This window comes from Hippopotamus amphibius, chromosome 7 (genome assembly GCF_030028045.1).
Source record: "Hippopotamus amphibius kiboko isolate mHipAmp2 chromosome 7, mHipAmp2.hap2, whole genome shotgun sequence".
Taxonomy (NCBI): domain Eukaryota; kingdom Metazoa; phylum Chordata; class Mammalia; order Artiodactyla; family Hippopotamidae; genus Hippopotamus; species Hippopotamus amphibius.
The window spans coordinates 120,318,293-120,343,078 of record NC_080192.1 but is presented as its reverse complement, the minus strand read 5'-3'; the positions used below and the strand labels follow the sequence as shown (position 1 = coordinate 120,343,078).

The 24,786-nt window shown below is 35.9% G+C and overlaps 1 protein-coding gene across 1 annotated transcript; it reads left to right on the top strand.

Annotated features, from left to right (window-relative positions):
- The first annotated feature begins 7,433 nt into the window (after positions 1-7,433).
- LOC130857027 (chromobox protein homolog 3-like) lies at positions 7,434-8,209 on the top strand. The gene has a single exon (XM_057742211.1). The coding sequence runs from the start codon at positions 7,534-7,536 to the stop codon at positions 8,125-8,127; it is 594 nt and encodes a 197-aa protein (XP_057598194.1). The 5' UTR covers positions 7,434-7,533; the 3' UTR covers positions 8,128-8,209.
- The last annotated feature ends 16,577 nt before the right edge of the window (positions 8,210-24,786 follow it).

Here is a 24,786-nt window from a genome sequence, read left to right as displayed (position 1 = left end):
CAGTGCTTTCCTCTGTATATACTTTATTGCCCTTCATACCTTCTTCACTTCGCAAACTCCTCCACATCCTTTTATGATCCATTCAGGTCACCTTCTCTGCAAAGCCTCCCTTGACATCGTTCTCCTCCAGTGTAGGAGAGATGCCTCTAATACCCACACCATGCTTTATATCTGTCTCTTTTATGGCAACCATATAGTCCAAATCTGAATACCCTGAGAATTTTCTTAAATGACCTCACTACATTTTCTTTCAATAGAGACAAATTTCTCAAAATTCATAGTTAGCAAAGCCTTATTTCAGTATAATTTTCATAGTATCTATGTGAGATAAAAAACCATTGGGATCCTATATTTTCCATAGCAAAGAGAGGTCTCAAAAAGACATTTTATATTACAACATCTAAAAACAATTTTTAGGTTATTGCTGATATTAAGCAGAGAAGACTTACAATGCCATCAGTATTTGAAATGAACTGTAGAACTTACTTCCTTAAGAGAAATAGTTCTCTATATCAATGTAATGAACTGCTTTGATTTTTTTTTCCCCATGTCTCACAAATGCTATCAGCTTTTTGGAAGTAGTGAGTGTATTAGCCCCAGATGAAATTTATAAGCATTATGAGCTAGCATGATGGAAATGGAGTTCAGGGAAAAGAAGTCCTATAGGAAAAAAGGATTTGGAACATAATAAAGAATGATGTCTCTGTTATTCAGAGAAAGAAATAACTCTAATGGTGATGCTATAATGTTCCAAGAGATTAAAAATAATAATCATCTCCCAAATAATAAGCTTTCATTGAATGGAAAATAAAACTAAAAATAAATAACATAAATTACACAATCTCCAAATTCTGTGAAATAAAGAATTGACAAACTAAAATGAGAGGGTATAACATAAAAAAATATTGTTAATAAAAATGTATAAAAGTAAAACTGACAAATCAATTACAGATACTAGTCAGATATCAGAATTACAAAGAGAATTATGCAAAATATAATAGCTCTGGAGGAGAACAATATGATCAAGTTTTTAAAAAACCTGTTCAAACCTATTTCTCAGCTCATTATGGAGTTGAAAAAATAATTAAACGTAAAGCCGCCTCAAATTCAATGTTCAAAACATTGTCTAGAAATATTTATATTCCTTTTTTTAAAAAATAAATCAAACACAGAACCATAGATTCAGAGAGAAAGAAGCAGAACAAAATAAATAATGCATCAGATTTATCTAATAATTTTTCTATTTTATCTCTGAACTGAATCCCTGCTCAGGCATGGAAGCAAATTGCTTCAGATATTAGGAGAAAGGAAATCAAGTTAGTAATATGGAATTGGACAAAACATAGACTATGATGTCAAAAGGACTTTTTTCTTCAGAATCAATAGGTGATGAAAGACTTATAAAAATCATTCAGAGATTTATTTGATTGAAACCATATGTTTCCTAACCAAGGCAGCTTTAAAGTAAAACTAGTCAAATTTTATACAGTCAGTGCTCAAAGCATGCCTTTTTCAGCACACAAGTAATTGTCTTTCAGTTTCCAAAATATAGCATGCTAATATTATTTCTTAAAATTTTGAATTGGTGATGGATTCATATTGTTCAATGTGAAAGCTATATAGTGAAAATTCTTCCTACCATGCCTGTCTGTCACCCAGGTACAACTTTTATGAGGATCCTGTATATCCTCTCAGAGTTTCAAATAAAAGTATGCTTTCAGAGTTACCAAAGTGAATATGAATATACAATCTTGTTTTATCTGCCTTTTCACAAACCAAAAATTATAATTTTTTTCAGTTCTTCACCTTGCTTCCATCAATAAACACACACTGTGGTAATCTTTTCATACCAACAGCATTTTCATATACATGTGAATAAATCTGGGAGAAAAATTAGTCTCATGAGTCTTCAATTTCCACTGTTCCTCAGAATACTTCCACTTTATATCCTGTGTTTTTTATTTGTGCTTTTGCTTATTCTTGATAAAGTTAGATTGTGGTTTATCTGTTTTATGATTTACTGAAATAATACCAATAAGCACATATGTTGTGTATATATATATAATATATACACACTACATATGTATGTAAGGGTGTGTGTTTTGTGTGTATTATATATGATTTTGATGGGAATTAAACTATAAATTAATTTGAAAAACAGACTTCTCTATAATTTCAATCTTCTCATCCAAGAACAAAGACCTGATCCTTAATTTGCCAAATCTTCTGTTTTGTTACCTAAAGTTTTTTTTATATTTGTTCCTCACTTTTCTTATTTAAAATTTTAAGTTTTTTTGGAAACTTTGACTAGAAGTCTAAAAGTTGAATGAATTTTTTTATATTTAGAATGATTCAAAACATCATTTCTTTTTCTTTTCCTTTCTTTGTTTTTGCAAAACTCAGCTGATAAGTGAAAGTGTTTTGGAATTACTATGTTTTCTTTAGAGTCATATTTCACGATTTCCTAGCTGTATCCCTTGGGGCAAGTTATTTAATCTCTGTGGGCTTCATTTTCCTCATCTGTAATATGAGGCTGATTATAGTAATAGTACCTATGTCATACTTAACTGAGTAACAGATATAATGGGCTAGTAATATTACTTGGTACAACATGGACATGAAATGTTGCTGCCTCTGCTGATGCATTAGAACAGTCAGTTGATTTGATAACCCTGGCAAGAAATAGGCAAGGGAGGTGAGTATGTGTTTTCATGTGTTTCAATAAACAACTGCTTAAGCAAATTTAATTTACTTCCTTTTAATTGTCTTAAATCTTGCTCATGATCAGTTATCCTGTTACTCAGGCCAAAGACGAAGAATGCATCCCTGATTCATCTTTCTCACATACCCTACAACTCAGCAGCAAGACCTGTGGTTCTTCCTTCAAAATATAACCCAGTTCAGACCTTTGTGCACTATTCCCACTGCTAACGCCATGTTTCAAACCATCATCTCTGCCAGGGTCTGTTTCAATAAGTCTTTCTGCCTCATGTCTTGCCTTTATAGAATCTGTTCATATAGCAGTCAAGTGGTGTCTTTAAACTTAAATTAGGTCTCATCATTCCTCACCCAAAACTATAATAGCTTTCCATCACGTGAAACCCATATTATTTACAATGGATTAAAGGACCTCTATCATCTGACTTCTGCCTGTCTCCAACACAGCCAGCCTTTCACTTCCTCCTCAATTCCACTCAACCACCTTGGCTTTCCTGCTGTTTCTTGAGCAGTCTTGTTAATTCCTGCTACAAGACTTTGAACTTCAGGTTCCTTTTGTCTTGAAATCTATCCCTTTGGATCCAATATATAGATGGTCTCCTCACTATTTTCAGGTTTTGGCTTAAATGTAAGGTTGCTAGATTAGAAAAGAAAAATGCAAGATTCCCAGTTAAATTTGAGTTTCAGATAAACAATTTTATGCTTTAATCATGTCCCAAATACTGCATGGGACATACTTACACTAAAAAATTATTTGCCACTTATCTGAAGTTCAAATGTTATTGGTCATCCTGTATTTGATCTGCCAACCTTACTATTAGCTCCTCAAAGAGGTCCTCCAGGTACTCTCTGTCAAATAGACCCTTCCCTTTCTTCTCTGCTCTCTAATTTCCAACCCTACTTTGTTTTTCTTCATAACACATCACTCCCTGAAATATTATTTAATTGTGTATTTTATGGAAAAACATTTCTATCTAAAAATGTAGATTTCATAAGGACAAAATGTTTCTTAATAAACCCTATTCCCAGTGCCCAGCATGTAATTGATGCTAAAATATACGTACTGAATGGTTGAATGAAAGGCATACAGTTATGTTAAAATGAACATAACTTGTTTCTTTCTTACTTTTTCTTAAGAACTTTTATTGAGATATAATTGGCATACAATATCTTTCTTACTTTTGAAAATTTTATATTTTGGCCATACCACCTATGGGATCTTAGTTCCCCGACCGGGAATCGAATCCGTGCCCTCTGCATTGGAAGCATGGAGTCATAACCACTGGACTGCCAGGGAAGTCCCTGTTTCTTACATTTTTAAAAAATATAGAATATTCCTAGAGAAATACAAAACTATATTTCCATCATATTGTCTCAGACAATTTAAAAATTGATATGAGACTCTTCTGGTTCTCAAGATACCTTCTCAGACAAATCACAGCAAGAGGTTATTTTTTTCCACTATATGTTATCCTTATGCAACATTCAGGCTCAGTCAAGACTCTTACATGATTAAAAAAAATTAAAAATTAAAGCAGAACAATAATCTATGAATATAAAAGAAAATTAGAGCTCAACATACTAATCTTATATATAGAAAAATTGAATCTCAGAAATGTAAAATGATTTTCCCAAAGCCATGAAATTACTATGTTAACATATTTATTTGTATAGTTTATTATCTATTTTCTCCCCACTAGGTTATAAGCTTCCTGAAAACAGAAACTTTATTCGGTTGACTGATTGCTTACAGCACTTTGAACAGTGCTTGACACATAGTAGGTGCTCAGTTAATACTTGTGGTTGTATGATGAATCAATGAACTAAAATTTAGTTCTTGTGACTAGATCAGCCAAATGGTCTACCCATAAGATATGGCATACTATTTTATTTAGCCATGATGGATATTGACAGAATTACATCAATTCTTTCATTTAAAAAGCTAAAGAAAAAATTCATTTACCATATTATAAAGAAATGCCAAGTTGTCAACATTTAATTAAGTTATAATATCTGTGTATAAAAAGAGAACCCTGTCTTTAGAAAGTATTAATTGACTCAAACTTCACAAAATGATACATGAGAAACTTAAAGTTTTAAATTTTGTTTAATTCGTCCAAGAGTGCATTTTCAAGATAGAACACTCTAAATTATCCCTACTAATGAGTGTTTTTGGAATATATTAAATTATACCTGTCTTTGGTGGATTTCAATGGTCATAAAACTTGTTTTCACTGTTCTGTTAAAAGAACTACATTCTGAAAGGATTTGGTGACAGACTAGGGTTTAATGAAAGAAAAACAGAGCAAATATTATTATCTTCAAAGATAAGCCCTGTGTCCAGAAATATAAGTCAGAGGATTTCTGAATGGACTGGAGACATATGAGTAACAGAGGGAGAATGTGGTCTACCCAAATGCTTACAGGACCTGAAGAATAAATGAACAAAACGGGACAGCATTAGAATACATATCCTATCTAAAATGTGCAGTGCCTACTGGCCAGGAAAAAAAATATGGCTGCAGTATTGCCAGATCTTTCAATTTTTCAAAAGAAGCCAAAATTACTGATTTTTTAATAATGTGAAATCTGTTGTTTTATAAATATCATACAAGTCAAGCAAAATTGAAGGTCAGACTCAATATGAATGAGATAAACAGAAAAAAGAAGCTGGACATTATGAATAATATAAAGAGAAAAATAATTACTTTTAAAATCTAATTAACATAAGTGGAAAGATGAGAAGAGTATTACATCCATAAAAAAGAACAAGATGCTATTAAATTTTTTTTAAATATGAAAGCTTTTGAAACAAAAAACATTCAAAAAATGTAAAATTAATCATATGAAAAAAATTAAATGAATGGAGGATAAGGTCAACATAATCTTTCAGACATTATAATAAAAAGGCAATAGGAAAAAGGATAAAAGAATTAGAAGATTATTCAAAGATGTCTTTCTTCCGCATTATTGGAGTTTCAGAAAAAGGCAAAAGTGAAAATGGAGTAGAAGATATTATCAAATAAATAATACAGGATAATTTCCCAAACGTGTTGGAAATGGGTTTCCAGTTTTAAAGGACTACTGAATGCCCAAGAGAATAAATCCTAAAAGACCCCCATAGCAATGTAAATTTTCAGAAGACAAAGAAAAAAGAGAAGATCCTTGGATTTGCAAATAAACTTCAGTAGCCCTGCACAGGATTACAGGGCATAAACAGTGAAACTGATATCAGAATGATATCACGTTTTTCAACTTTAATCCAAGATCCTAAAATGCCTTCAATGCCTTCAAAATTCTGAGGGAAACTGATTTTCAGCCTGTAATTTTAAACCAAGTCAAAATGTCATGATGGCAAAATGTCATTTTGACACAAGCAAAGATTTAAAAATTTACTTTCCATGTTATTTTAAATTAAGAAGGAAGAATATATATGATCCAAGAAACAGATCAACAAGAAGAAAGCAAGTAGAAATTCCAGGACCACACGTGTCCTGGAGAGCAAATCAGTTCAGACTGGAGCAGAAGAAGAAAGGTTATGAGAGAAGGTGGTCTGAGGTACAGATGTGAGGAATGAAAAGAGTTTAGGTTTTACTAGAGTAGGGGCTTTGTTTTGCTAGACAACTAAATTATCAAGAGAGAGACAGATACAGAGAGAAGAGTTGAGGTTTGGGGGGTTATTTATAAGAAAGTTTTGTTAATTATGAATCACAGAATCTTCAAAAGAAGAATAGAAGTGAAGACCAGAAGCTGTCATAGAAAGAAAATTTTTAAATTTTGTATCTAGAATCCTCAAAAACCCTCTCTCATGAATTCCAAATTGATTCTGTTACCCTATTAGCATATCTACATGGGTACTCTGTAGGTATCTTAGGCAACATTTCCAAGGAACGAAATATGTTTACAATCCAGAATCCCAGAAATTATGATGCATATCCTCCAACCAAAACATGCTAAGTATTTCCAAAGTATATTATTTCTCCCTTATCTTCCCAAATATTGCCTTAGTTGAGGTTTTCATCAATTCTTTACTGACCTCTTACAATAGCCTGTCACCTTTTCCCCCTACTCCTTTCCCTCTTCTCCTGATTACTCAATCCTTCAGTATATCTCTACATTGATTTTATTACTCTCCAACAAAAATCCTTTAATAGTTTTTTTGTTCCCATAGAATAACGTTCATCATATCTGTCAAAATATTTAAACAGAATTTCAGTCTATGTTTGAAGCTTCATTTCCAGTTGTTCTAATCACCCTAAAAGGTTTAACATTACCTGATATACTCTTTCTCAGCTCTATATCTGACTAAAATACCCCAAATGTGAATAGGATTGAGAAAATGATTTAGAAAATGATTTATTCATTCTTAGCTACAAAGAGCCAATTCTTGTGATTCACATATTAAATAATTGAAATAATGACTATTTGACCAGTGTCAGCATGTGTATTCCTCACAGCAACTATGAATTTTGGAATTATTATTGTCATTTTACAGACAAAGAAAATTATTCTCATGAAAGTTAATCAGTTTGATTGAGATAATAAAGCAATTAATGATACAGAGCCCATGTTATCCAAAATTCCATGTGAATTAAAAGCCCATGTTTCACAGATGGCACAATCTTGTATATGGAAAATACTAAGGAATTCACTAATAAATGAATTCAGGGAAGTTGCAGGATAAATCCATATACAAAAATCAATTGTAGGGATGTGGCTGGAGCTTGAGGCGCGCAGGGCCGGTGACGCCGCAGACCCGGGACCCAGAGCAGCTCGGAAGCGGTGAATAATAGCTCTTCAAGTCTGCAATAAAAAATGGCCTCCAATAAAACTACATTGCAAAAAATGGGAAAGAAACAGAATGGGAAGAGTAAAAAAGTTGAAGAGGCAGAACCTGAAGAATTTGTAGTAGAAAAAGTACTTGACCGACGTGTAGTGAATGGGAAGGTGGAGTATTTCCTGAAGTGGAAGGGATTTACAGATGCAGACAATACTTGGGAACCTGAAGAAAATTTAGATTGTCCAGAGTTAATTGAAGCATTTCTTAATTCTCAAAAAGCTGGTAAAGAAAAAGATGGAACAAAAAGAAAATCTTTATCTGACAGTGAATCTGATGATAGCAAATCAAAGAAGAAAAGAGATGCTGCTGATAAACCAAGAGGTTTTGCCAGAGGTCTTGATCCAGAACGAATAATTGGTGCCACAGACAGCAGTGGAGAATTGATGTTTCTCATGAAATGGAAGGATTCAGATGAGGCAGACTTGGTGCTGGCAAAGGAGGCAAATATGAAGTGTCCTCAAATTGTAATTGCTTTTTATGAAGAGAGACTAACTTGGCATTCTTGTCCAGAAGATGAAGCTCAAGAATTGTTTGCGTTGCTTTTTATATATATTTATATATATATATAAAATCTGTGTCTTGGTTTTTTGATTTATTAGTGTGAAGAAATAACTACATTCTAATGAAAATCAAGTTTGATATGTTCTTTTGAAGTAGCATTGGGGAAGCTGTTGGGGTTTTGTTTTGTTTTTTTGCATCTGTAGCACTGGTTACTTTGAACAAATAAAAGCTTTCTGTAGTTGCTTCCTTTAGCAGAAAAGAACATTTGATACCATGGTATGTTATTTCCTCTGCATTAGAGAACAGCTTTTCTAAATGTTGGGGGAAGTCTCCATAGTCATTACTCAGTCAGAATTTAGAATTTGCATTTAACTCACATACGCCTAAGGACCATTCTGGGTTTTTTGAATGTGTATACATAAAATATATATGTAAATGGTTTGGGGTTTTTTGTTGTTTAAATACATTTACCAAAACAAAAACAGCTTTTCACAACCATGAATAAGCCCATGTTTCTGGGATTCCATCATTTTGAGCAGTATAAGAAATTACTTCAACTTAAAATGAAAAATTAAAGCCTTAACCTTTCAAATTAAATAATTTTGTAATTAAGTAGACAAATTAATGTAAACAATTTAAATTGGGTAATTTTTTAAAGCAGTCCTATCAGAATCTGCATTAATATCTACAGTCATATAAATGTACTTTTATATGCAAAACCCCTAAAAGGAAAATTTTAGCACTATCAACAACCTCCCCACCCAAATGAGAAAACTAGCAAATATCTGATATGTTTTAATTAGCCAAGCAAGACTTAGTTAACCGGACATTTAAAGGTTCCTTTTGGTGAATCGTTTTACAAGAAGTTGAAATCCCTGTGCTATATTTACTGAAAGGCTGTGATACATGTAATGTCTCAGACTTGTTCATGGAAACCGAATCAGATGGTTAGAGAGGTTGGCAATACAGGATCTGCAGGAATAAATGAGTAAACAAACTTTTCTGATCTAAACTTGATCTGCATGTTTTTCTCAAACTTTACCCCAACCCATTTCTTACGTGTACGCTCAGTCTTCTCAGTATTTGGGGTTACTGGTTCAGCAGAAGCCAGGAAAAACAATAACTTTGTAGTAATCAGAATGTTATTCAACTGTATATTGTTTACTTTATTGTAAATACTGGTGAACAGTGGTCAATAAATAGTTTTATATTCAAAAAAAATCAATTGTATTTCTATACACTAGTAATAAACAATTCAAAAATAAGATTCTATTTACAGCAACATCAAAAAGAATAAAATACTCAGGAATAAATTTAACAGAAAAAGTGCCAAATTTATACACTGAATATTAAAAAATGTTATTGAAATTGATTAAAGAAGGTTTAGATGAATGGAAAGATGGTCCGAGTTCATGAAAAGACCTAATGAGGAAGCAACCTAAATGCCCATCAACAAATGAATGGATACAGAAGATGTGGCATATATATACAATGGAATATTACTCAGCTATAAAAAGGGATGAGATGGAGCTATATGTAATGAGGTGGATAGAACTACAATCTGTCATACATAGTGAAGTAAGTCAGAAAGAGAAGGACAAATATTGTATGCTAACTCACACATACGGAATCTAAAAATGGTACTGATGAACTCAGTGACAAGAACAAGGAACCAGATACAGAGAATGGACTGGAGAACTCGAGGTATGGGAGGGGGTGGGGGGTGAAGGGGAAACTGAGAAGAAGCGAGAGAGTAGCACAGACATATATATACTACCAACTGTAAAATAGTCAGTGGGAAGTTGTTGTATAACAAAGGGAGTCCAACTCAAGGATGGAAGATGCCTTAGAGGACTGGGGCAGGGAGGGTGGGGGGACTCGAGGGGGGGGCGTCAAGGAAGGGAGGGAATACGGGGATATGTGTATAAAAACAGTTGATTGAACCTGGTGTACCCCCCAAAAAAAAATAAAAAAAAATAATAAAAAAAAAGACCTAATGATATTAAAAGGACAATAATCCTCAAATTTATCTACAGAGTCAATGCAATCCCTAGCAAAATCCTGACTGCCTTTTTGCAGAAATTGAAAAGATGACACTAAAATTCATATGCAAGAGCAAAAGACTCAGAATAGCCAAAACAATTTGGAAAAAAAACCCTCATACTTCAAGTTTTCAAAACTTACTATAAAGTCATATCAGAGCAGTATAATACTAGTATAAGGTTACACATAGAGCAATGGAATGGAATATGACCTTTATTTATGACCTCCTTTATTTATGACCAATTGATTTTCAATAAGGATGCCAAGACAATTCAATGGGAAAAGAACAGTCTTCTGAATAAATGGTGCTGGTACACTGCCACATACAAAAAAAATGAATAACTCCTACCTCATACACGTACAAAAATTAACTCAAAATGGATCAAAGACCTAAGTGTAGGAGCTAAAACTATAAAACTCCTGGAAGAAAACATAAGCAAAATCATCATGGCCTTGGATTAGACAATGGTTTCTTAGATATGACACCACAAGCACAAGCAACAAAAGAAAAGTAAATTAGACTTCATCCAACTTTAAAAATTTTGTGAGTCAACCCACAGAATCAGAGAGAATATTTGCAAATCATGTATCTGATTTGCAATGAGTATTCAAAATATACAAAAAACTCTTACAACTCATAATAAAAAAATTTTATAATCCGATTTAAAATTTAGCAAAGATGACTTCACTGGTGGCACAGTGGTTGGGAATCTGCCTGCCAAGGCAGGTGACACGGGTTTGAGCCCTGGTCCGGGAAGATCCCACATGCCGCGGAACAACTAAGCCCGTGCGCCACAACTATAGAGCCTGTGCTCTAGAGCCTGCAAGCCACAACTACTGAGCCCACATGCCACAACTACTGAAGCTCGCATGCCTAGAGCCTGTGCTCCACAACAAGAGAAGCCACCTCCCTGAGAAGTCCACACACTGCCACAAGAGTAGCCCCCACTCGCCACAACTAGAGAAAGCCCATGTGCAGCAACAAAGACCCAGTGCAGCCAAAAATAAATAAATAAATAAATTTCAAAATTTAGCAAAAAATTTGAATGTTTTCCAAAGATCTGTAAATGGCCAATAAGTGCATGAAAAGATGCTCAATATCATTAGCCATTAAAGAACTGCAAATCAAAATCACAATGAGATACCACTTCACATCAGCTAGGATGGCTGTAAACAAAAAAAGATAGAAATAACAAGTGTCCATAGAAGGTGGAGAAATTTGAGCCCCTCATATCCATACATTGCTGGTGAGGATATAAAACAATAGGGCTGCTTGGGAAAACAGTTTGGTAATTCCTCAAAAAGGCAAACATAGAGTTACCATACGGCCCAGCATTTCCATTCCTAGGTGTATACCTAAAAGAATCAAAAACATATATTTCACAAAAACTTGTACACAATGTTCATAACAACATTATTCATAATGGTCAAAGGTGGAAATAACCTAAATGTCTGTCAATAGAAGAATGGATACACAAAATGTAGTGTACTACATACTTGAATATTCTTTGCCAATTGAAGTGAATGAAATGCCAATGATGGATAGCTACAACATGGATGGCTCTTGAAAACATTATGCTAAGTGAAGGAGGACAGACAAAAAATGGCCACATATTGTATGATTCCATTTATATGAACTGTCCAGAATAGCAAATCCACAGAGACAAAAAGTAGATTAATGGTTGCCAGAGGTTTTGAAGGTGGGGATGAGGAATGGGAAGTGATTTGCAATGTATTGATATAAAAGTTTCTTTTGAGGATGATAAAAAATGTTCTGGAATTAGATAATGGTAATGGTTTTACAAATTTGAGAATATACTAAAAATCAGTAAATTTTATACTTTAATAGAATGAATTTTATGGAATGTGAATTATATCTCAATTGGAAAAAAAAAATGATTCACTTCGTTCAGGGATGAAAATTATCTTTGCTTTACCAAATGAGCCCAAAACTTAAAACCAAAAACTAGAGATTTTTTGTTGGAGATTACTAAAGAGGTATGAATCTAGGAAAGAAAATATTTTTTAACATCTGACTTCAACCAAACTAAACAAAAAATGGCCTCTATTCAAAGTTCAGAAGTGCACAGAGCACATCCATGAGAGAATGGAGTGCTAGGAAACAAGGCAGGTGTTTTGTATGATTGGAGTATAGAAGAGGTCTCCAACCTTTTTGGCACCAGGGACCGGTTTCGTGGAAGACAATTTTTCCATGGCCAGTGAGGGGGGATGGTTCAGACGGTAACGCAAGCAATGGGGAGAGGCAGATGAAACTTCTCTCTCACCCACTGCTCACCTCCTGTTGTGTGGCCGGTTCCTAACATGCCACGGACCCGTACCGATTGCAGCCCAGGGGGCTGGGGACCCCTGGAGTATAGGATGCAAATGGGGGGTGGTGGGCAATACTTGAGGAAATACATAGAAGTGAGTGAACTGTCTTTAATGAAAGGACAAGGAATTTAGACTTTTTTTTTAAACATAGACCAGGTAATTCCAAAAACTAGCATTACTTAAGAGTAACATGAGAATTATGGTTTTCTCTGGGTATATGCCTAGGAGCGGGATTGCTGGGTCATATAATAGCTCCATTTTTAGTTTTCTAACGAACCTCCATACTGTTCTCCAGAGCGGCTGTACCAATTTACATTCCCCCCAACAGTATAGGAGGGTTCCCTTCTCTCCACATCCTCTTCACCATTTGTTTGTGGATTTTTTGATGATATAGCATTGTAGTTTTGATTTGCATTTCTCTAACAGCGATGTTGAATATCTTTTCATGTGCTTATTGTCCATCTGTATGTCTTCTTTGGAGAAATGTCTATTTAGATCTCCTGCCCATTTTTTGATTCAGTTGTTTGTTTTTTTGATATTGAGCTGCATGAGCTGTTTGTGTGTTTTGGAGATTGATCCCTTGTTGGATGCTTTATTTGCAAATATTTTCTTCCATTCTGAGGGTTGTTTTTTTTTATTTTGTTTATGGTTTCCTTTGCTGTGCAAAAGCTTTTGTTTACTTAGATCCCATTTGTTTATTTTTGGTTTTATTTTCATTACTCTAGGAGGTGGATCAAAAAATATCTTGCTGCAATTTATGTGAGTATTTGAAAAGATACAGGCACCCCAATATTCACTGCAGCACTATTTACAACAGCCAGGACATGGAAGCAACCTAAATGTCCACCAACAGAGGAATGGATAAATAAGATGTGGTACATACATACAATGGAATATAACTCACCCATAAAAAAGAACAAAATAATGCTGTTTGCTGCAACATGGATGGAGCTAGAGATTGTCATACTGAGTGAAATAAGTCAGACAGAGAAAGATAAATATCATATGATATCACTTATATGTGGAATCAAAAAAAGGGTACAAATGAACTTATTTATAAAACAGAAGTAGAGTCACAAATGTAGAAAACAAACTTATTGTTACCAGGGGGTGAGGGGAGGGATAAACTGGGAGATTGGGATTGACAAATACACACTACTCTATATAAAATAGACAATTAATAGGGACCTACTATATAGCACAGGGAACTCTACTCAACATTTTGTAATGGCCTATTATGGGAAAAGAATCTAAGAAAGAGTGGATATATGTATATGTTTACTGATTCACTTTGCTGTACACCTGAAACTAACACAACATTGTAAATCAACTACACTCATAAAATTTTTTAAAAAAAATAAGAATCACATGAGAAACGTTTGAATGTATTCAACTTTCCTCGGTACTGTCACTTCAGAACTGCTAATCCCATACACTTCATAGAGGCCAGGAGTCCATAGTTAAAATCCCCCCAGGTGATTCTAATGTATAGGCATGTTTCAGAAATGCTTTTAGGCAATGACTATTTTGAGAAGCCTGATAGGTGATGAAGAAGTCCTGAATTAAAGCTGTGGCAATGAAGGTGTAAAGGAAGGGAAAGATTAGAGGGACATTTAGAGAGGCCTAGTAAAATTCATTCCACAAATTCATTTATTTCAACAATTTTTATTAAGTATGTACTCTGTATGAAATGCAGTGTCTAAAAGGTTAAAATCAATCCTCATCGAGCCTTTATTCTATTTAACAAAATACAGCATGTATGGAAGCATAAGAATTTAAGTGATAACACTAAGCAAGATGTTGACATCATTTGTTGAGAGAGGGAATTAAATAGTAGTATCTACAAACTTTATGTGCCAGGTAAGGACTTTACACGTATTCATTCACTTACGTCTCACAGTAACCATATCTGTAACTTACATATCACAGTAACCATCATCCTCATTTTAGAAATGTGGAACTGTGCCACAGTGAGGGAAGTCCACTGCCTCAAGTGCTACAGCTGAGGAACAGGGAAGGAGGCAGGATTGGAAACAAGTAGTCTGGCTCCAGTGAGAGGCCATAGTGAAGTAAATGCTTTACTCAACCAAACTCTGACTTTTATTGAATTACCCTATTCTTCCTTGACTTCCATCTCCAGGTCCTGCCATATTTATTCTAGAGCAGACATTCTTTGTTTGGGGTCTGCAGGTGAATTTCAGGAGGTCCAGGATCACTTGACATGGTATGGAAATTTTTCATGTGTATGCCTAGTTACATTCTTCTTGGACAGAGAATCTGTACCTTTAGTAAAACGATCTATGCCAAAGAAATGAAATCTCAGGGGAATTCCCTGGCGGTCCAGTGGTTAGGACTTGGCACTTTCCTGCGGGCCCCCCAGTTTGATCCCTTGTCAGGGAAATAAGATCCCACAATCCACACAGCATAGCCAGAAAAAACGAAGGTGAAACAAAACAAAAACCAAAAACCTCTCTTCTGGCACTCATTTAACCCATGTCACCACATGTATGATGAAGTTTGTAGGAGAAAGCTTTCTATGCAAACACATATGGTCATGACGCTTTGGAGTTGAAGTCTCTCCTCCCTCTCTCCTACCCTTGTTCTCCACTCTCAGACACACACTGCTGGGTACCAATCAGCTAGAAGTCTCCTTGCACACTGTTCCCAACCTCAATACTACAACTGAGTCCTCCTAACACAGGAGGAAAGCACGGATCTGTACCTTTATCGAGTACTGAAGTTTTGCTTGTCTCTAAACAATTATTTTAAAATTTCATTAATTAACTAATTTATTGGATGTGCCTGAATGTGACTTTTCTGATTCCCCTTGGGTCACACCTCCCACATTGATGTTGCCTTCTGGCACAGTTCTGACTGACTTCAAAGAGGGCTCTCCCCCTGAATGAGCACCAGGGTTAAGGAAGCAGCATTTGTTGGTCCTTGAGTATTTCAGTGGTGTCGGCTTTTCCCAGGAGAGACATGTTCCTTCTGATAGTAGCCCAGTCTTCCAAGGCAAAGCTCTAATTTCAGAACATTGCCCAGTGAAGCTTAATTTTTAAAGAGAATTTCTCAGCAGTTATTCAAAAGTAGCATCTACTGTTTGCTGCATGGCTTGGGAGTTAGGAAAAAGAAAGGAAGAGAAAAACATTATGATGCCAGTCCTGGTACTTAGAGCATGTTTTTAAAAATGTAGTTCCTGGACCTCCTGCATTAGAATAGCTGAGGATGCTTGTTGAAAATTGCTTACTCCTGGGCCTCATATAAGTGCTCTGAACCAGACTATTCCTGGAATCTGTACTCTTGACAAGCACTCCAGGTGATTTTTACGCAATCTTAAGGTGACTAAGATGGCTGGGAACGTCTGAAGCTAGATTTCACAGTGAAGTACTAAAATCATGGGATTCCATATCAGATTGCTAAGAGACTTATTCAGCCAAACTGCTAGTTCCCCTTAGCTCCCATTCAACCTTGGGGGCAGAGGGAACAATGCAGACAGGAGGCAGGCACTGAGGTAGTCCTATGTTGCCACATGTCTTTCAGAGGCACTGACTAAATCCCACTTTGAAGCAAAGGCTGGAGAGCGCCAGCTTACACTTCTTCACACTCATGGTTTGCTTGCAGTAGGTCTGACAGTAGAAGCTATTCAAACCAAGAGACTCCATTGGGGTCAACATTACTTCAAGAGCTTATGGAGCAAAAAAGATTTCAGGGCATATAGATGAAAGAAATAACAGTTTGTAAATCCTCCTCCTTGTACCATTTCACTCCTTGTTATTTACTCTGGACTGAACACAAAAATCAAAGTGAAAGGGGAGATGCAGACAGTTTGGGCAGTTAAACAATGTGGACATGTCCTCTCCTATTTTCCCCAACTGCCAGATATCAATATTATTTTGATCTCCTCAGTTTTCAGTCAATTTCTCAAAAACTCTTCCAACGCAATCTTTTCGGTCATCCGACTCTCATAGACAACCTCCTGTTTACCTCCAGATGCCCCCATATCTTGCTCAACTCCAGAACCACCCACAATCCCCATTTTAATAACCCATCCCAATGTGCCCAATTTCCCACAATGTCAGCCTCCAGGCTTTATTCTTCCTCCAATGAGCAGCTGTTTCTGAGTCTTTCTTTGTTCTTGAATCATCTGCAGCAATTAAAGAGGGAACTAAAGGGCCATTTAGTGTATGGAATAGTGCTGACCAGGGGCAAGCATGCCAGAAGAGAGTGCTTACTTTTCTCTAACTTGCTTTGAAAAAGCTGCCATAGAGCTGCATATGTTACAGTCACAAGCCTCTTCATAATAACCAAAGTAAACTCTAAAAAACGGCTACCTTATGCTGTGTGTTCACCACATGGCCAGCATACTGTTAACTGCTTTAAATGCAACGTGCCATTTAACCCTCTCAGAATCCAGGGAGCTGGACTCCACTGTTATCTTCACTTTAGAGATGAGAAAGCTGAGACTCAAAAAAGTAACGTTTGATCTCTAAAGAGCATGCAAATATTAACTGATAATGCTACTAATCAAATTCAGGACTGTTTGATTCCGTAGCGAACATACGTTAACAGGATTGGGTCACTTTTGTACCAGATAATATGGTTTTGCCTGCAAATAACAACAACAACAACAACAAAAAGCCCTTAGATGAGAAGGGTTAACTATTTTAAATAACAAGAAGACTGGAGCTACGTGTCTCCAGGATTAGTTAAGTCCTGAACTCTCCGATGGCAGGGCTTCGGGTTATATTATCTGAGATATTCTGGCTTTTCTCCTCATCATCATAAGCTGTCTGCCATGGTGCCAAGAACCATCTCTTCATGTGACAATATCCAAAGGCAGAAAAGAAGTGGGGAGGGTGCTTTTCCTACCTGTGTCTATTTTTATCAGGAAGAAAAGTGTTTTGCAGAATACCCCAGCAAATAGCCTTTTCTAAGTCATGAGTCAGAGCTGGGTCACATGTCCCACCCCCACCCCCAATGAATCATTGGCAAAGGACTACCCTGCCTTGTTTAGTCTAACCACAATTCAGCCCATGGAGCCTGAGAAGGAACCCACCTACCCTGGGCACACTGCCAAACACCTGAATTCTGCAACAAAATTAGAATCAATTAATAGGGAAGAGCAGGGTACAAGGCTGTTGTGTAGACAACCAACAGTGTGTCCTACACATTATCTTCTTTTTAAAAAAAGATTTATTTATTATTTTATTTATTTTTGGCTGCATTGGGTCTTCGTTGCTGCATGCAGTCTTTCTCTAGTTGCGGCAAGAGGGGGCTACTCTCTGTTGTGGTGCGCAGGCTTCTCAATGCAGTGGCTTCTCTTGTTGCGGAGCACGGGCTCTAGGTGCACGGGCTTCAGTAGTTGTGGCACGTGGACTCTAGAGCGCAGGCTCAGTAGTTGTGGCGCACAGGCTTAGTTGCTCTGCGGCATGTGGGATTTTCCCGGACCAGGGTTTGAACCCATGTCCCCTGCCTTGGCAGGCAGATTCCCAACCACTGCACCACCAGGGAAGTCTCTACACATTATCTTTTAACTTTCTGCTTCACCTGTCCTTGATTTTCCAGGATTTCCTTCACCTATTCAGATTGGTGACTTTCCAGTGCCAATGTGAAAATGCACCATATATTCTGTACTATTTTAACCAATGAGGAGACAAAAATTTAAGCATGAAAATTTTAGTGTATTTTAATCAGGTAGAAAATGTGAGTCAAATGATAAATATATGACTATTATTCTCAAATAATATAATGTATGGCTTTAAAAAAAGGTCAAACTTCCTTTCAATTTATATTTTCACTCTATTTACATAACCCCTTCTATTCTTTATGAATGTTTCATAGATCTTTATTTTCTCTTATAAACTTCTTTCTTAAAATTTCTTCACGGTCTACCTCAGTTTTGTGTCACAATAGTTATGAATGAGAGAAGTTCTAATTTTTTCTGTTATCTTATAAACTATTCAAACAGTTCCACAAAAAAAGTTTCTGTTATTTTGCAAACTGGACAAATACTGTCACAAAATATAAATTTCCCTGAATAATTGGAAGGTTATGTAATTGGGTAGTTCATCACACGGAGACATTCTAATTTCAAATGTTGGGTAATTGGGACCTTCTTAATAAAAAGAGTATTTTATTTACATGCAATTTTTCCCCTTTTGTATAACAAATCCCTTGGCCCTGTCACAAACATCTGGGGACAGACAGGGCTACTGTCATCTTTCATATCTCATAGCCCTGGCCCATACATATCATTGCAACCATGTTTATTTTCTTGCTGCTCCTGGTCATTAGTTCTTCTTTCACAGCCCCAAGTTGCCCTGACTCCACTAATTTCCCTTCCTGTTTTATTTCAAAGCATAAGTTAAAATTCATGTTTTACATACCTGTCTTTTGAAAAGTACCTCTCATTCCAAATCATTCTTTCTATCTCATTATTAATATTTTTATGTTAAGGGGAATATTAGAAGTGACCTTGCCAACCTCTTCCATTTTATACATCAGGAAACTTGGTCCTGGAATGAGGCTGCTTGTCCTTGGTCATGCATCTTCTTAATGCTTCAAGAGGGTTTCTGCTTTGCCAAACCAGATAAGAGTGGGGAGTGTGAGGAAACTGGCGGGGGCAGCAGTGAAGGAGGAGAGTAACAATCTGGAGTGTCTGGGAGTTCTAGGAGGGGAGTGGGGAGAGAACTTTCATCTAGGGGCCAATGAAACTGGGTTGCATGGACTCAGTGTTTACTTCTCCTTGAGTGTAGACCTTCCTCCCTCCAACCTGTGGATAACTTTCCTGCAAATAGCACTCAACACTTTGAACCACCACCACTCCCAATTCAGTGCTGCTAACTCATCTATTACTAAACCCTGCAGGGTAAGCAATTTTGTTTTCTGCCAAATTCATCTCAAGAAAAATAAAGCTATGTCGGAGATTCCATTGCTTGAGTCTCCTTTGGTTGCAAGTGACTGAAACTCATATTTCAATTGCATGTTAAGCAATCAGGCTCAGGTACCCAAAAATATCGCCAGGATTCTCACTCACCATCGTGTATCTCTTCTCTGTACATCAGCCTCCTTATCTCATACTGCTGATGAATTTGGTAAGAACCTCACAGCTTCATCAGCAGAGGGAGACTACTCTAGTTCCAACTTCAAAACTCTCCAGGTCTAGTAAGAATCATGGGCACCCTCCTCCACCAGAAAAAAAAAGAAAAATACAAGAAGTTGGAGAGGACCTAGGTTGTGCAAGACCTCAGCAGCTGCCATTCTACTCCTGGGGACCTTCTCAGTAAGGATAGTAGGTGGAGTGCTGAGCAAATAGAGTAGGGATGAGAAAAAGTCAAACCACCTTTCAATTTACAATATTAAAGGTATCAATTGTCCACTACAGGCTCGTATTTGGGAGACAATGAGGAGAGGGTTCCATTCAGTAACTATTTCTTTAATTTCATAGGACTATGATAGCTTTTCAGGGCTTTAAAATATATAAGTATATATAAATAGATATCAGATAATATTAACCAAATAATTGATAATAAATCTGATATAGAGAACCAAGTATAACAAATGTAAAATTAGAGCAATAAAATCTTATAAGAATCTTTTCATTTTAACATAGATACATCACATTTTAATCATAGATACATCACATTTTAATTAAAGTTGAGACATTCACGGCAAGATGAACTTTGAATTCCTATAAAATACCAACAGTAACAAATAAATATAAGTAGTTGTATTTATGTAAGTTAAATCTAGATTAGTTGCATTCGACATAATCTTCCAGGATTTTGAATACAGATATACACTTAACAATTTATCATTATAGATTTTTAAATTTGTTTTTGCAATTATTAGAATTGCCAACTCAAAGTAACAAACTGAAAGAAAATGTTTATCATAAATGGCCATGAGTCCTGAAAGTAGTGGCAGCTCTAGTCTTGAGTGGTTTGAATTTTTCCTGATTGATTTGGACCCTGACTGAAACAGAAATAAATTTCCCTCCCTTTTCCACTTCATGCTACCTATATAACAGTTTAATCTCTATATTTCCCATTTGTATAATATTTACATGGGTATGTCTAAATTTTTACATATCTTTATGCTGAAAATGAAACAGAAAGGGCTTTTTCTTTTTATAGTCATAGATCATACATTACTGGCTAGGTTCTTAGTACCTGAAAACGGTATCAAATATAGCTTGTTTAAGCAAAAAGGAATTTATTAGGGAGCATTAAGCACTGTACAGGATTTCTGGCAAAGCCACAGAGGCAGATTTGTACTATACACAGTCCAAAATGAAAGGAGCCAGGAGAAAGTCTCATCTACGCCACAGACTATTCCAGCAGAAAGTCTACTGCTGAGACTACATACCTGGGCAGCCAGAACACTGGGACTTGATACCTGAACCTATACCAGAGCTACCCCTCAAAGAGCCAAATGTTTCCAACATCATGCATTAGAGAAGAGTTGACCTTCCCACATACCTGAGGCTGTGTCTCACCTTGCTCTTCCTTATCTCATTATGTCAGCCCAGAAGAACCTTGCACATCCGGAACCCAAGCTTCACAGGAGTTTGGGAAGTAGTTTCTACCTTCCCAGTCTCAGAAGTGCACAGAGGCATGCCAAAAGAAAGTTAGAACAGAAATTAAACAAGCCCACCCAAAGTGCTTGCCTCACATTTTGTATAATTTGTTGGCAATTTTCTCTTTCTGCTTAACAACATGTTGTTTTTCTAAGTCAGTACACATAGATCTACATGATGGTTAATTTTAAATGTCAACATAGCTAGGCTATAGTACACAGTTGTTTAATCAAACGCTAATAGAGATGTTGCTGTGAAAGTATTTTGTAGATATGTTAACACCCACAATCAGTTGACTTTAAATAAAGGCTATTACTCTTGATATTGTGGGTGGGACCCATCCAATCAGTTAAAGATTTTAGAGCAAAAAAGACAAATATATATTATAACAAATAAATTCCAAAATCTCAAGTGCATAACACAATAAATTATTTCTTGATGGTGTAAATCCGACATGGGTCAGGCAGCCTTCCTCCATGTTGTAACTATGCCATCTGGGATACATGGCCTCCAAGGTCCACTTGGCAGAGGAAGAGAAGGATGGGAGGAGTCACATTTCTCCCAACTGCCTCTATGGTCTTTTTGCATACATTCATTGGTGAGAGATAGCCACGTGGTCCCAAGCTAATGCAAGGGAGTTTAGGAAATGTAGAAGAGAATACGGGTATTTGAAAGCACTGAGAGTTTCTGCCATACAACCTTTCATTGCTGAAGGACATTTAACTAAACCATGCTAAATGAAAAGACCTGTATGCAGAAAATTATTAGATACTAATGAAAGAAATTAAGGATGATACAAACAGATGGAGGGACTTACCATGTTCTTAGATTGGAAGAATCAACATTGTGAAAATGACTGTACTACCCAAAGCAATTTACAGATTCAATGCAATCCCAATCAAATTACCAATGGCATTTTTCACAGAACTAGAGCAAGAAATTTTACAATTTATATGGAAATACAAAAGACCCCAAATAGCCAAAGTAATCTTGAGAAGGAAAGATGGAGCTGGAGGAATCAGGCTCCCTGACTTCAAACTATATTACAAGGCTACAGTGATCAAGACAGTATGGTACTGGTACAAAAACAGAAATATAGGTCAATGGAAAAGAAGAGAGAGCCCAGAGATAAACCCACGCACATATGGGCACCTTATCTTGGACAAAGGAGGCAAGAATATACAATGGAAAAAAGACAGCCTCTTCAATAAGTGGTGCTGGGAATATCGGACAGCTACATGTAAAAGAATAAAATTAGAACACTTCCTAACACCATACACAAAAATAAACTCAAAATGGATTAAAGACCTAAATGTAAGGCCAAACACTATAAAACTTTTAGAAGAAAACATAGGCAGGACACTCTATGACATAAATCAAAGCAAGATCTTTTTTGACCCACCTCCTAGAATCATGGAAATAAAATCAAGAAAAAACAAATGGGACCGAATGAAACTTAAAAGCTTTTGCACAGCGAAAGAAACCATGAACAAGACAAGAAGACAAACCTCAGAATGGGAGAAAATACTTGCCAATGAAGCAACGGACAAAGGATTAATCTCCAAAATATACAAGCAGCTCATGAAGCTTAATACCAAAAAATCAAATAACCCAATTCACAAATAGGAAGAAGACCTAAATAGACATTTCTCCAAAGAAGACATGCAGGTGGCCAACAAACACAGGAAAAGATGCTCAACATCACTAATCATTAGAGAAATGCAAGTCAAAGCCACAATGAGGTATCACCTCACACCAATCAGAATAGCCATCATCAAAAAATCTAGAAACAATAAATGTTGGAGAGGGTGTGGAGAAAAGGGAACTCTCCTGCACTGTTGGTGGGAATGTAAGCTGGTACAGCCACTATGGGAAACAGTTTGGAGGTTCCTTAAAAAACTAAAAATAGAATTACCATATGACCCAGCAATCCCACTACTGGGCATATGCCCAGAGAAAACCATAATCCAAAAAGAAACATGTAGCATAATGTTCATTGCAGCACTATTTACAATAGCCAGGACATGGAAGCTACCTAAATGCCCATCAATAGATGAATGGATAAAGAAGATGTGGCACATATATACAATGGAATATTACTCAGCCATAAAAAGGAATGAAATTATTTGTAGTGAGATGGATGGACCTAGAGTCTGTCATACAGAGTGAATTAAGCCAGAAAGAGAAAAACAATACTGTATGCTAACTCATATATATGGAAGCTAAAAAAAAAATGGTACTGATGAACCCAGTGATAAGGCAGGAATCAAGATGCAGATGTAGAGAACAAACTTGAGGACATGGGGTAGGGGGCGAAAGGGAAGCTGGGATGAAGTGAGAGAGTAGCATTGACATATATACACCACAAAATGTAAAATAGATGGCTAGTGGGAAGCTTCTACATAATACAGGTAGATCATTTTGATGATGGGTGATGACTTAGAGGCCTGGGATAGGAGGTGGGAAGGAGTTGTGGGAGGGAGGGGATATGGGGATATATGTATAAATACAGCTTATTCACTTTGTTGTACAGCAAAAACAGGCACAATAGTGTGAAGCAATTATATTCCAATAAAGAGCTTTAAAAAATTTTTTTTTGTTAACAGAAAGGAAGTAAGGGAGGAAAGGAGGGTCAGAGGAAGGAAGGAAAGAAGAGATATCCTTCCCAGTTTAATTATTTTATTCCTATAGGATATATTTCTAAGTGGAATTATGGGAAAAACTATATTCACATTTTAAATTTAATAGATATTTGAAAAGTAATTTCAGAAAACATGTAGTTTTATTCCTACCAACAGTAAGTAGAAAAGCACTTGTTTTTGCACACCCTCATCATCACTAGATGTTACTAATATTTTTAAATCACTAGATGTTACTAATATTTTTAAAGTTTTCCATTCAACGATGATACTTTCAAGTTCTAAATTTTTCTATTATTTAGGTTTAACATATCCTCATATGCTTATTATTTATATTTCCCCTTCACAAATTGCCTATTCATACAATTTGCCCATTTCTGTTTGATGGTATTACTTTCTCTTATTTTTAGGGAATAGCTTTATTAATTTTATAGGAATTAATCTTCTGTGTATTATTTAGTTGCAGATACATTCTTGCTGTCCTGTGTCTTTGTTTTGTTTACTATTTCTTGCAATCCAAACTTTACTTTTATCTGCTCAAATCCAGTGCATTTTTCATTTATGGCATGTCCTGTCTTATATAGGAAATACAATCAAAATAAAACTTATGGAAAAACAGTCTACTACAGTTTCTTCAGATATATTGTATTTTTTCTTATTTTTTTCATTAGTCTGTAATTTATCTTTGTATCACATGAGTTGAATATTAACTTTATTTTCTTCCAAATCAATGGTTAAAAAATAGTTAAAAACTTTTATCAAATAAGCAATTCTTTCCTCTACATAATGGAATGGAATCTCTAATATATATTCAGTTCCCATATATAATTAAGCTTATTTGGGGCTCTCTGTCCAACTCTGTTGCTTTGCTTGCTTATTCCTTTTCTCAGTCAGTTCATTTACAGAAAATTTTAAGATCCGGGGTAGGACAAGTCCTCTTTTATTACTTGTAGTTTTCAATATTTTCTTAGCAATGTTATACATGATTCTTTAACATAGTGCTGGACATCTGTACTTGCCTCTCCAGATTATCTTGCCTCTTTATCTTGGGGAGGGTGGCATCTATGGACTGTTTCACCCTGATTCTCTTGCCTCTTGTTTCCATTTGAGTTTGGCCAATGAGAGGCACCAACAGT